The 14599-nt window shown below is 53.9% G+C and overlaps 1 protein-coding gene across 1 annotated transcript; it reads right to left on the reverse strand.

The window, feature by feature from the left end:
• Nucleotides 1–981: 981 nt before the first annotated feature.
• Nucleotides 982–14164, reverse strand: LOC149273985 (uncharacterized). Its single transcript, XM_089505959.1, has 10 exons — nucleotides 14051–14164; nucleotides 7858–7979; nucleotides 7627–7675; nucleotides 4572–4718; nucleotides 4389–4471; nucleotides 4085–4166; nucleotides 3903–3986; nucleotides 3239–3328; nucleotides 2850–2946; nucleotides 982–2639 (listed from the first exon to the last, which is right to left on the reverse strand). The coding sequence occupies exons 2-10, from the start codon at nucleotides 7950–7952 to the stop codon at nucleotides 982–984; spliced, it is 2385 nt and encodes a 794-aa protein (XP_089362085.1). The 5' UTR covers nucleotides 7953–7979; nucleotides 14051–14164.
• Between the last annotated feature and the right edge of the window lie 435 nt (nucleotides 14165–14599).

Genomic DNA, 14599 nt, shown 5'->3' on the forward strand with positions numbered 1-14599 from the left:
AACAGAACGCAGCCGGTTCACTCCCCAGGGGGCATCTCAGATCGTTGGGGTGATTGTCCACAGATTCTAGAATCTTTAGAGGAAGACATCATATTTAAATCCGATATCCCGTGCACGGCGGCATCGGTGGCGCCTTCACGTATATTGCACTCGTGTTCCTTCAGCGCATGCTCCTGGGGGGGTGCTGCGCATGACCGGGAGCTGTGCTACAATGTATCTATATGTTACAGAATAGCTTCTCAGCATCGCTACTACTGGCCATCACACCCCGTCCCTACGGGCACCGAGGCGCTGGCTGATCTGCCGGCGGCCGACCGGGGTCTGAGAAACCGAAGCCACTTCAACCCACAGTGTCAGCTATAAAGATTAGTGCAAAGAGCGCGTCCGTCACACATAAATACGTGAATGAGCCAATGAATCACAGTTTGCAAAGCCGTGAACTCAACAATAAAACCTCAAAGGGTTAACCGCCGTCGATGCATTTTCATACAAATGAATATCGCTTTTATTTAGCTCCAGAAAAAAAACCACGTGGAAACGTCGTCGATATATCGACCTCTGATCAGTGATTTGCCGCCTAGAGCTCGATTACAAAGTGTTAAGTATGTAGGAAGACTGCGTGTAAAAGTACGAGGAATAATAACGTGCGCTGGGAAATCCTTTCTGTGCACGACATGAATCAACCACACGGAACGGACGAGGAACTAATTCCTCCCCAGTAAAAAATAAATACAATTCTGATTTCAGGAGAACATTCAATTAAATTAAGTACTTCTGGGAGCCCTAAACGTCACCCTCTGTTAGTGTAAACTCCAAAAATATTATTTTCCTTAATCTTCTCATTTTACAGTGAAGAAAAAAAAAAAGTTACAAGTGGCACCAGCTCTCTGCAACGCGACGGAGCGAAGCGCGTGGCCCGCGGCTGCATGTTTGTAATCCGTGCTGTGTGGGTATCAATGTCTCTACGAGCTCTGCAAATGCTTATGTCTGCGCCTCGGGGAGCTTCCTGCTGGGTCCCGGCCTCGGGGCCGTGTGGATAAGCCCCCGAGTGGTCTCGCAGTTCAGGTTTTGGTAGCGAGACGTGTCGGGGGGAGGCCGGCGACAAACGGATATAAAGCTGAAGCCTCCCAGGCAGCAGGCAGGACAGGACACGGTCTCCTCGTGGTCCAAGACTGTATTAGACGAAGCATGGAGGGGGGCTGTGCTACCGCTCTCTCCTCCTTCGCACCCCAAACCAGGAAGCCTGTCCTCCCACAAACTGCCCTCCAGTGACCCCAAGGGGCTTGGGTGAAGCGCTCCTACCCATCCCAGGGGTTTGCTGCACACAACATTGTTATTGTCTGCAAGACTTAGTCTACTGGGTGCTTCTCGATGCCAGGTGCTGACAGGTGGGGATGGGGAGCGAGAAGACGATGGCGTGGATGATGAGGATGATGGGAGAGGGGGAGAGGGAACAAGAAACTGCCTGTTGGCCAGTAACTGTGGCAAACTCTGGCAGAAAGTATTTTCTTCTCTGCTATCAGGGCTGCTAGAGCAGTCCATTGGCCCGGGGGTACTCTCCACATCTTCTGAGGCCCCCTTCCGGTGTCTGTTCAAGTTTGTGGCGCTCACTGGAGAACACTTGCATTCTTTGTCTGTTTGGAGCCTCTCATTTCTCTGGGAGTCCGCCACACATCCATGGACCCCATCAGATTTCAGAGGGTTGGGTATAGGTGTCTCCTCTGCCCAAGCGTGACCTGTCCCGTCTGGAATAGGGTCCCCGATAAACCTATTCCCGTTCCGCGGAAAGATGCACCTCTCTATAGGACTCTCGGCTACATGGTCTACAAACCTCTCCCCGGGGCTTCTCTTGGTTGGCAGCGGAACTTTTTTCCTTTCATGGACAGGCTTGGGGCCGACGTTCGGAAGCGTCCAGTCACTTTGGATTATAGGTTCAGTCGTACATTTTGGGTCTGGATTTCTGGAGGAGTTGAAGCCTCCGTTGGTTTGGGACAGTTTGTCTGGAGAGCTTTTTAACCAGTGGGGGCCATGAAACGTCTCCTGCGGGATCCCATTTATTTGAGGTCTCTTATCTCTACACACACTATCAGTTTCACTTGAATTTACCAAGGCCGTTTGCAGGAAGGCTCGGACTGTTCTCTGTAACGGAGTGCTAACTGGACAGGGGCTTCCTCTACGGACCATCTCTGGTGATGATGGAAGAGACCTGCAGCGCCTCGGCCTTCCTCCAGGGTCTGAGAAATCACACTGCGCCTCCACAACCGGCTCAGGAGTGATGGGGATGCTCAGCTGATAAGACAAGGGTGGCGGAAGGTCGAAGGTCAGCGAAATAACAGACTTGCTCGGCGTGTCGAATAGCTTGATGCGACCTCCCTTCAGGTCCTCCCGCTGCGAGAAGGGGTTCACCCGTGCAGGAGCGTCTTGCAAAAGGTCATCGTAGGGGACTTGCGAGTGCAGGACAAGTGGAGGCTGCGGAGAAAACATGTCCGACTGACTTCGCGACAGTCGCTGGTCGGGGGGAGTCGGGAGATCCCAGGACCGCGGCGGATTATCTGTCAACTGCAGGATGAGATCTCTTCCCCCTGAAACAATAAATGATACGACATGATGGGTCTGGAGGCGAACAAGTTTCCAGAAGCCTTAGCATTTATACAGCAAAGCCGACACGTTCACAAACGAGACAAACAAAACACGGGGGAAGCATTTTTCATTCGCACTCTTCACTTCCTGCCAAGCCTTACGGTAACCGAGGAAGGAAGAGAAAGAGAGCAGGGCACGAATGTTCCAGCACCTTCTGTACTCACCTTGGCCCAGGGACCTCGGGATAGTTTCATGGTTCTGAGAGGCGCTGAGCTTAGTCAGCCTCTTCCTCCCGTTCATGTTTTCCAGAATCCATTCCAATCTCTCACTGACCTCACAGAACGAAGGCCTGGCCTCGGGGTCCATCTAGAATGAAAGCCAAGGACTTCGTTTAGACGAGATTACATCTCCCGGGGACCTCAAACCTAACGGGGTCTTAATGACAGAAACAAGTTATACGCGAGTTATCCCTCCCCACGGACACAGGCGGTGCAGCGGGAATCAGGACGATGTATAGATCAAAACCCAAGCTCCAAGGTGATCTCCCACACGTCCCACCATTTAGTTACCGTGTACATGTGATTTACATGACAATGGTAGCGGGTACCATGCTGCCTCGATCAGACAATTACAGATCCACCAGCCAATCGTCACATACCCGGCAACAGAGGAAGGCCAGCTGCAGGAAGTGGGGCGGACAGCCGCTCTGCACCATGTCCCGGAACGCCTTCACGTCGAGCCCGAAATCCTGCGGAAACAAACAAGAAACACAACATACAGCTGGTCATAGGGAGGCAGGAGAGACGGGGCAAAGGGTTCTTATCTGCCCTCAAATTCTATACGAGTAAGGAGGTTCGTGGCATCAAAACCCTGCCTCCACTACTACAGGCCTCCACTGAGCGCCCGTGGCCTCCACTACCGCAGACCTCCACCGAGCGCCCGCTGCCTCCACTACAACGGTCTCCAGTTACCCTACTGCTCAGCGACGGCCTCCACACTGAATGCGTGTCTGAGCAACACAAACTCCACAAAAAAAAAATCCGATTTACAGAAAAAAAAGGAAGGAGCTGTCAGACCTGTAGATTGCTGGGAGCCTCCACCTCCCGCCCGGGGGCCTCCACCGCCCGCCCGAGGTCCTCCACCGCCCGCCCGGCGCAGGGACAGCTCCAATTACCCACCACACCTCTCCCGCTTCGTTCCACGTGACCCACATTTACCCTCCTTATCCCGGGACACCCTGTCACAATATCACTAAACGGAAACGGCCAATCAGATCTCATCGTACTTATAGGGAGCAAAAAATGTGTAAATAAGAGATTTACCTCTGTTCGGGGCAAATAGTCGGGGTCTGCCGGAATCCGGGCAATTATCTCACACAATATGATGCCAAAGGCAAAGACGTCTGCCTGTGGACAACAAGCAGGGGTTACATTTTGGGACCAACCCGCAGAGAGTGCAGGCGGGATGTACAGGGACTACCCCTGCCCCTGGGGCAGAGATCTACCTTTTCATTGTACAGGTCCCCGCGGAGAACCTCAGGTGCCATCCAGTACGGAGAACCGACCACGGAGAGAGGCTCGGTCTGACTGCAAGAGAGAGACGTGAATGAGCAGGTGACCGACATTCAAACAACCGGATAAAGGAGGAGAGGCCGGAGGCCGGGGACCAGGTATAACATACATGTGATGAGGATGATGGGGTAATAAGAGAGGCTGGGTATAACATACATGTGATAAGGATGATGGGGTAATAAGAGGAGAGGCAGGTGACGTGGATGCACCGGGGGGGGGGGGTTAAAGAGTTCTCACCTGTGGTCAGGTATCTTCTCTGCCAAACCGAAGTCACCGACTACCGCCGTGTACCGGCTCTCATCACACCGCACCAGGCAGTTCTGGGGGAAAGACGAAGAGCGTTACGTGGAGTCACCGGGGTTCCCACGGCCGAAGCCGCCGATTACACGGAACGTGCAGCCAATCAGAGATCCCGCTTACCTTGGATGTCAGGTCTCTGTGGAAGACGCCCTTTGAGTGGAGGTAACGCAGGCCTCTGGAGATGTCCAAACTCAGCTTGACACGTACCGGCCACGGCAGCGGCTCCGGGCTCTGGAGAAGCTGCTCCAAATTCCCACCATTTATATACTGAGAACAAAGACAGACAAACTCACCCACCAGAGCGCAGACACCCCAGTCCGCACGCAGCGCTCTGCGCGGTAACTCACCCACCAGAGCGCAGACCCCCCCGTCCACACGCAGCGCTCGGCACGGTAACTCACCCACCAGAGCGCAGACCCCCAGTCCGCACGCAGCGCTCTGCGCGGTAACTCACCCACCAGAGCGCAGACCCCCAGTCCGCACGCAGCGCTCTGCGCGGTAACTCACCCACCAGAGCGAAGACCCCCCCGTTCCGCACGCAGCGCTCTGCCCGGTAACTCACCCACCAGAGCGAAGACCCCCCCCGTCCGCACGCAGCGCTCAGGCGCGATAACTCACCCACCAGAGCGCAGACCCCCCAGTCCGCACGCAGAGCTCGGCGCGGTAACTCACCCCACCAGAGCGCAGACCCCCCGTCCGCACGCAGCGCTCGGCGCGGTAACTCACCCACCAGAGCGAAGACCCCCCCCGTCCCACACGCACCGCTCAGCGCGGTAACTCACCCACCAGAGCGCAGACCCCCAGTCCGCACGCAGCGCTCGGCGCGGTAACTCACCCACCAGAGTGCAGACCCCCCTCGTCCGCACGCAGCGCTCGGCGCGGTAACTCACCCACCAAAGAGCAGACCCCCGGTCCGCACGCAGCGCCCAGCGTGGTAACTCACCCACCAGAGCACAGACCCCCCGTCCGCACGCAGCGCTCTGCGCGGTAAACTCACCCACCAGAGCACAGACCCCCCGTCCGCACGCAGCGCTCTGCGCGGTAACTCACCCACCAGAGCACAGACCCCCCGTCCGCACGCAGCGCTCGGCGCGGTAACTCACCCACCAAAGAGCAGACCCCCCGGTCCGCACGCAGCGCCCAGCGTGGTAAGGCTAGGTTTCCACTTGGGTATTTTTTGCAAAAACGCCCATAATAACGCCAATTCAGCCACACGGCGTTTTATTAGTGAAAAAACGCTGAAGCCAGATGTTAGCTGTTCTTCAATAGGAAATCGCACAGCGCCAGATCCACTTGGCGTTTTTCTGTTTTGGCGTTTTTTTCAGTCCTCTGGCAGTTTTTCAGAATCGCAGCATGTTGACACTCTGGCGTTTTTTGCAAGGAAAGCCATGTGGGTTTTGCCTTGGCGTTTTTTATGGCGTTTTTTCCACAGTTACAAAAAAAGGGCAGGACCCAGGAAGAGGAAGAGCCGCCATTTTCCCAGTACTGTGGTAAAACGTTTATCTGCTTGTACACTGTGTGCTGTCTCTGTGTAATTTATTAGCAGCATGGCACACAGAATTGTCTTTGATGAGTCCAAGCTTATTCAACTAGTGAGCATCCCTTGCAATTTGCCCCATCATTTGGGGCCAATCTTCCTAGAGGAGCAGACATTTGGAATAAAGCAGGGGTGTCAAAGTTTTTTTCTGCAGCGGGCCGTACTCATTTTTTTACTGAGAGAAAATATGGCCTTTAATAAGATATGCAGATTAAAATAAAGTAAATGACACAAAACCTTTACTTTTCCTCTCACTGATTTCTGGGCCTACAAATTCAGGATTCTGGATAAGTAAAAATGAAATAGTTCTATTTATTTTAGGGATGCACTAAAATGAAAATTCTGGACCAAAACTGAAAATTCAGGGTTCACTTAGCCGAAACTGAAAATGACCCCACACACACTTTTAATAAAAGTAAGTTACACACCAAAATTGTACAAAAAAATTATATATTATGATTAACAGCAATCTCAGGCATACCCAGATTCCAGCATGTACTGGTTGGCTGGGCATTGTATTTTTTGTCCAATTTTAGTGTGTAACCATGCTTTTATTTAAAGTAACACACCACAATTGGACAAAAAAAAATCAATCCTATTGGCATGATAGGAGTGTGATTGCTAACAGCACTCTTTTTATACAGCAATCAGTGAATGCTGGAACCTAGGCATGATGGGACTGTGATTGCTGTTAGCAGATTGCTGTTAGCAATCACACTCCTATCATCCCAAGTCATCCAATACATGCTGGTACAGGGTGGCTGTAAGTGCAGACCCCATACTGCTGGCAGCATCAATACACAAGGCGGGCAGCTAACAGCAATCACAGTCCCATCATGCCTAGGTTCCAGCACTTACACATCCATGCTATCACACACACACATTCATTCATTCACAGATTCATTCCCTCAATCAGGCATACTCATTCACACAACCTCCCCCACCCCCTTACCTGCTCTACAGCTCTCGATGCCCGCTCACAGACTACAGCAGGGGGCGCGGCCTCCCTCGTTCTCCCACAGAGGAGGCGGGACTGGAGTAGAGAATAGACCCTCCCACAAGTAAGCAGCAGGGCTCTTGTGATCCTGGCTGCTGATCTCACGCGAGCCGCACCTCGAGGTTCCGCGGGCCGCATTTGGCCCGCGGGCCGCATGTTGGATGCCCCTGGAATAAAGCATGCCTTACAAACCACAGAAAAGAGACAAAAGGGTTCCGCCGGGGTGTGTCTACCAAGGAAATGACATCGGGAGGGGGCAGATACTTGGCATTTATCCTAATCCCTTTTAGCTGGGTGAAAATTCCAACGTGTAAAGGCTGGAAAAACTACCTAAGGTCAAAAAAGCAATTTCCACAGAAAGGCTAAAACGCCAGAAAAAACGCTTTCCTGGCGTTTTTCATCAAGAACATAACGCAGGAAAAACACCCAAGTGGAAACCTAGCCTAAAGCTTCGCTCGGCGGCTGCACGTGGTGACTCCCCCGGCAAACAGGGAAATATTCCGGGTCCCTCAATGACACGCGGGCAAACAAGCAATCCCTGCCACAAATTCTGCAAAGGAGGGGACGCGCAGCGAGACCCCTGCACGGGAGACCGAAACCACGCACGCGGCAAGCGAAGGGAGTGCCGGCTGGGTTCTTACCTCCGTCAGGGCGTGGAGCTGCCCCTGGTGCACACAGACCCCCATAAACCTGAGAGAGAGAGGACAGAGTGAGTGCGTCTGGGACTGGTCTGCGGGGTGAGGATTGGCTGGTGGATGTGTTTGGTAACCCGCTACTGCTATACCAGCGTATCACGCCCACGAGTGTCGGGGTGACACCTGCCTCGGGATGTCGGGGTGACACCTGCCTCGGGATGTCGGGGTGACACCTACCTCAGGATGTTGGGGTGACACAGCCGGTTCATTAGCTGCACCTCGCGCAGCATGTTAGCTCGGTTACTCATCATCTTGTTCATTTTCAGCACCATGATCTGCCCGGACTGGCGGTGCCGCACCTGGTGGGGGGGAGAACGGGGCAAATGAATGTCTAGACTCAGGCAGGGCCCCAAATACCCACCAGCAGCCGCTGAACATGCGAACACACGCAGAGCATGACACTGACACGGGATAGCATGGCAGCCACGGCCCTGGAACACCCTCTCGTGGGGTCATTGGGGGCCAGAACCCCTCCCGGGGCAGTAGCCTCTGCCATACATTAACCCCCTCTGGCTTATCTGGGTTATCAACAGCACCCGGCCCTGAGTAAGTTTGCTCTCTCCACCCTCTATTAAAATAATTTGTCATCATCCGTCCGCATTAACACCCGACTGAGTCACCCCGCAACAGGGCAAAACAAGAGCCAGGAACGTGGCCACGCCGGAGGGTCGGTACCCCAGGGCCCGGGGCATCTGCCACCTGACCGTGGTAATAAACGCAGTCACAGGGCAGCTCCAGCCTGGGATACCCTCAGCACACGGGACGGCCCTCCGTCCATCACCCACCTCGGCAGATATAACACGGGATCCAAACAAGTGAATGAGATCACCGGCGAGAATCTGGGGTGAGCGGCCAGCAGCCGGCTCCACGGGAGAATATCACCAAATAAAGATACGAGGAGGAGACGGAGGAGGCCTCAGCACGGACTGCTGCTTCACATAACGAGGGGAGCGGATCCCAAACTCGCTTTATACAAAGAGGGGGGAGCAGATCCCAACATGCTTTATACAAAGAGAGGGAGCGGATCCCAACATGCTTTATACAAAGAGAGGGAGCGGATCCCACCTTGCATTATACAAAGAGAGGGAGCGGATCCCACCTTGCATTATACAAAGAGAGAGAGCGGATCCCACCTTGCTTTATACAAAGAGAGGGAGCGGATCCCAACATGCTTTATACATAAGAGAGGGAGCGGATCCCACCTTGCATTATACAAAGAGAGAGAGCGGATCCCACCTTGCTTTATACAAAGAGAGGGAGCGGATCCCACCTTGCTTTATACAGAGAGAGGGAGCGGATCCCACCTTGCTTTATACAAAGAGAGGGAGCGGATCCCCACCTTGCTTTATACAAAGAGAGGGAGCGGATCCCCACCTTGCATTATACAAAGAGAGAGAGCGGATCCCACCTTGCTTTATACAAAGAGAGGGAGCGGATCCCACCTTACTTTATACAAAGTGAGGGAGCGGATCCCACCTTGCTTTATACAAAGAAAGGGAGCGGATCCCACCTTGCTTTATACAAAGAGGCGGGGGTCACCTGATCAAATATAAAGAGGATCCCCCCCACCAGCCTGAGCCCCTGGCTGGTGCCACCTTACGTTATTGGCCCAGGTTGTGGTATTAGCCCAGGGCCTGGCTGGTGCCGCGTTACCGTATTGGTCCAGGGCCTGGCTGGTGCCGCGTTACCGTATTGGCCCAGGTCCTGGCTGGTGCCGCGTTACCGTATTGGCCCCAGGTGCTGGCACCATGTTACTGTATTGGCCCAGGTCCTCGGTTGGTACCGCGTTACGGTATTGGCCCAGCTCCTGGCTGGTTTCGCGTTACGGTATTGGCCCGGGTGCTGGCTGGTGCCGCGTTACGGTATTGGCCCGGGTGCTGGCTGGTGCCGCGTTACGGTATTGGCCCAGGTCCTGGCTGGTGCCGCGTTACCGTATTGGCCCAGGGTGCTGGTTGGTACCGAGTTACGGTATTGGCCCGGGTGCTGGCTGGTGCCGCGTTACGGTATTGGCCCGGGTGCTGGCTGGTGCCCGCGTTACGGTATTGGCCCGGGTGCTGGCTGGTGCCGCGTTACGGTATTGGCCCGGGTCCTGGCTGGTGCCGCGTTACGGTATTGGCCCGGGTGCTGGCTGGTGCCGCGTTACAGTATTGGCGGCCCGGGTGCTGGCTGGTGCCGCCTTACCGTATTGGCCCAGGGCCTTGCTGGTGCCGCGTTACCGTATTGGTCCAGGGCCTGGCTGGTGCCGCGTTACCGTATTGGTCCAGGGCCTGGCTGGTGCCGCGTTACCGTATTGGCCCAGGTCCTGGCTGGTGCCGCGTTACCGTATTGGCCCAGGTGCTGGTTGGTACCGCGTTACGGTATTGGCCCAGCTCCTGGCTGGTTTCGCGTTACGGTATTGGCCCGGGTGCTGGCTGGTGCCGCGTTACGGTATTGGCCCGGGTGCTGGCTGGTGCCGCGTTACGGTATTGGCCCAGCTCCTGGCTGGTGCCGCGTTACGGTATTGGCCCAGGTGCTGGTTGGTACCGCGTTACGGTATTGGCCCAGCTCCTGGCTGGTTTCGCGTTACGGTATTGGCCCGGGTGCTGGCTGGTGCCGCGTTACGGTATTGGCCCGGGTGCTGGTTGGTACCGCGTTACGGTATTGGCCCAGCTCCTGGCTGGTGCCGCGTTACCCTATTGGCCGGGATCCCAGGCATGCAGAAGGAATTTGTTGGCTCGTTGTAATGGATCTGCAAGGTGTGTAATTACAGCAGGGGTTACACAATGAACTAAACACCTGAACCACGACGACACGTGTGTGGGATCCGTGTATCCGGTAACAGATTATTAGAAGGGCTGCGCAGCGTGTCGTGTGTCAATAAATAACAGCCAGTCACCTGCAACCCAGGAAGGGGGGCCACACGCAGCACGCAACACAACATTCTCTGCGTGCACAGGCAGGATTCTGCCACTTAAAGCAGCCAGGGCACAGCAGGGAGGGAGCGCTTTACTGCAGCCAGGGCACAGCAGGGAGGGAGCGCTTTACTGCAGCCAGGGCACAGCAGGGAGGGAGGGCTTTACCGCAGCCGGACAGTAACGCCCGTGGGTCTCCTACCCCCTGGAGCTAAAGCCTCATGTCACCACCGGATCTCTCTGGTGTAATGCAGAGAGCTGCAGCGAAGACCAAGGAGGGCCAGGCTATAACTATACTTTATACAGGGGCCGGTCCCTGATTTATCTATACATTAAACAGGGGCCGGTCACTGATATAACTATACATTATACAGGGGGACGGTCACTGATTTATCTATACATTATACAGGGGGCCGCTCACTGGTTTAACTATACATTATACAGGGGGCCGGCTCGCTGATTTAACTATACATTATACAGGGGGCTGGTCACTGATTTATCTATACATTATACAGGGGGCCGGTCACTGATTTAACTATACATTATACAGGGGGAGGTCACTGATTTATCTATACATTATACAGGGGGCCGCTGTGTTCTGCTGCAGCAGAGGGGTTGAGGCTGTTTTACCTCCCCCGTTGTGACATCGACCCATAGCCCAGCAGGAGGCTCTCTCTCCAGGTAACAGGAGGCCTCAATCCCGCCATAAGCCACTTAATTACTGCACTAAGACGCCCTTACGAACCCATTGCTCGCTAAATGCCAGAGATTAACCCCCTCACTGCCATCTGCACACACGGCACCTTATACAACACACAACGAGGCGTAATAACATACATTGTACAGCGTATGACGGCGATATATAAATAATAACAACACACATTGTACAGCGCTGCGGAGTATGACGGCGATATATAAATAATAATAATAATAACACATTGTACAGCGATGCGGAGTAGGACGGCGATATATAAATAATAATAACACACATTGTACAGCGCTGCGGAGTATGACGGCGATATATAAATAATAACACATTGTACAGCGTTGCGGAGTATGACGGTGATATATAAATAATAATAACACATTGTACAGCGCTGCGGAGTATGATGGCGATATATAAATAATAACAACACACATTGTACAGCGCTGCGGAGTATGACGGCGATATATAAATAATAATAACACATTGTACAGCGATGCGGAGTATGGCGGTGATATATAAATAATAGTAACACATTGTACAACGCTGCAGAGTATGATGGCGATATAAAAATAATAACAACAACACACATTGTACAGCGCTTCGGAGTATGAAGGCGATATATAAATAATAACACATTGTACAGCGCTGCGGAGTATGACCGCGATATAGTCGAGAGGGGGATATTATTACTCCTGCAAGCTTTGGATCATTTCTGTGCCGCGCTCACTAATCAGAGTTCAGACACGAAAGTCCATCTGTTACCCGACACCTCCTCCTCTCCTCCTTTCCCGGTCTCTCCTCCTCTTCCCGTCTCTCCGCTACAGACACAGGATCTCTCTCTGATGCTCTATAGTGGGGTCAGGATGGGGTGGTATGGAGAATGCCGAGGGAAACCCTTCATTAACGGCCCCCAGTTACCTGAGAATGACAGGGCCGGGGGCCAAACAAGAAGAGGATCCTGGGAAGTCTTCAGAGCAGATCCAAGGCTACCCACTGCTGAGACCATCACTCTCAGCCAACCCTTGGCTGCCCAAGAGTTAAGACGAGCGTAATTCACATTGACGGTTACTCCCTGGTTGTGTCCATGGAGCGCAGCCAACAGACTACCCAGAAACCGGAACCGCCTCCAGAACGGGCCGAGGATCTCAGCATCTCAGGATTCCTGCCGGCAGACGTTCCGTTACAGAGACATAAATGTCACAGAACCATCCGTGAGGTCACCGCAGCTCCAGAAGAGCGTCAGCCGGAATCGCCAGAATCAGAGAGCGTATCCCTATACGGCTCCGGGTCCATCCTTGTTTCCAGTAGCCGTCCATCCTGGCCCCAAGCACAAAATCCCCCATCATCTGGCCGAAACCTCGCAAAAACCTCGAGATCTGGCCATAGCCTCGCCGAAACTTCACCTGAACCAGACATCTGGCCAAATCCTCGCCAAAACCCCGACATCTGGCCAAATCCTCGCCAAAACCCAGACATCTGGCCGAATCCTCGCCAAAACCCCGACATCTGGCCAAATCCTCGCCAAAACCCAGACATCTGGCCGAATCCTCGCCAAAACCCAGACATCTGGACAAAGCATCACAAAAGCCCCGAAATCTCGCCCAAAGCTCACCAAAACGCCGACATCTGGCCCAAATCTCACCAAAACGCCGACATCTGGCCGAATCCTCGTTAAAACCCAGACATCTGGCCAAATCCTCGCCAAACCCCAGACATCTGGCCGAATCCTTACCAAAACCCAGACATCTGGCCGAATCCTCGCCAAAACCCAGACATCTGGCCGAATCCTCGCCAAAACCCAGACATCTGGCCGAATCCTCGCCAAAACCCAGACATCTGGCCAAATCCTCGCCAAAACCCAGACATCTGGCCGAATCCTCGCCAAAACCCAGACATCTGGACAAAGCATCACAAAAGCCCAGAAATCTTGCCCAAATCTCACCAAAACGCCGACATCTGGCCAAAGCCTCGCCTAAACTCCACCTGACCCCCGACATCTGGACGAATCCTCGCCAAAACCTCAATATCTGGCTAAAGCCTCGCCGCAACTCCACCTGAACCCCATCTGGCCGAATCGTTGCCAAAACCAGATATCTGGCCAAAGCATCACCGAAACTCCACCTGAACTCAGACATCTGTCCCAAACGTCGCCATCTGAACAAATCACCACCAAAACGCCGACATCTGGCCCAAATTTCACCAAAACCCCGAAATCTCGCTGACATGTGGCCCAAATCTCGCCTGAACTCTGACATCTGGCTCAAACCTCTATACTGACCAGCTTCACCAGCCTCCATATAATGTTACTTTCCTAACTTCCTTCTTACGGCTCACGTAACATCCTACAGGTTTCTGGCATTCCTCGGCAGACCAGACGGGCCGCGCGGTTCTAACCTGCCGGCAAATTCTACGTTTCTGTGCAAAAGAAAAAGGCATAAACTGGCAAACAGAACTGCAACTCCCATCATTCCAACAGGAGCCCTGCAGCTGAAAATCACAGGAGCTGCAGTGGAAGAAGAGTACCGGACGGTGGCCCCACTACGGGTAAAGTGATCGGCCAACATATCCAGCCCACAAGATTACGGTCTCCGTTCTCCAGAGTAGATTGCAAGCTCTTTAGACAAAAGCACCCTCGCAGCTGTCAGAGAGCACAGTAACAAGTTCACACACAGCAAGCGGCAAGCACCGTGCCACAGGCACCACCCTCAGGCAGCAGCAGCCAGTCTGCGGCACAGATGTGCCCGGCGCCAGCGCTCTCGTCAGTCATTCTTACCTTGAAGACCTCGGAGAAGAAGCCGGACCCGATTTTCTCGCAGTAGAAGTCGTCAATGCGGGCCAGGTTGGACACGGCGCTGCGCAGGGCTCGGTATGATGAGGGGCGCAGGCGGCTGGACCCCGGGGTACTGAGCGTTAGGCCATGGGCCTCCAAAACACTGGATCCCTCTCTCGCCAGATCTCCATCAGCTTCCATATCAAAGCTCTGGTCACATGCCAGATGAATCCCACAATAAGAAAGGGGGGATTACACGGTGAGCTGGGAATCACATGGTCCTCGGGGGGCAGTAACAGTGACGACGGGCTGGAAACGAGTCGGGGGAACTCCAACACTGGACAAAGATGGAGTGTATGGACGAGGGCATTCCTCACCTCCAACAGCCCCCAAGATACCCCAGGGACAGCCTCCTGCTTGGCCCCAGTAGGGTTACGGCCTCCAGTAGATCTCTAGCTGACAGCTGGACGTAGCAAACATCAGTTACCAGAACCCGGGGGATCCCCGCTACAGACCGGCAAACTAAAAGGGATCTCCCACAATTACGGGCGA

Source organism: Sceloporus occidentalis, unplaced genomic scaffold, assembly GCF_023333645.1.
Source record: "Sceloporus occidentalis isolate IW3139 unplaced genomic scaffold, rSceOcc1.0.p SCAF_357, whole genome shotgun sequence".
NCBI lineage: Eukaryota > Metazoa > Chordata > Lepidosauria > Squamata > Phrynosomatidae > Sceloporus > Sceloporus occidentalis.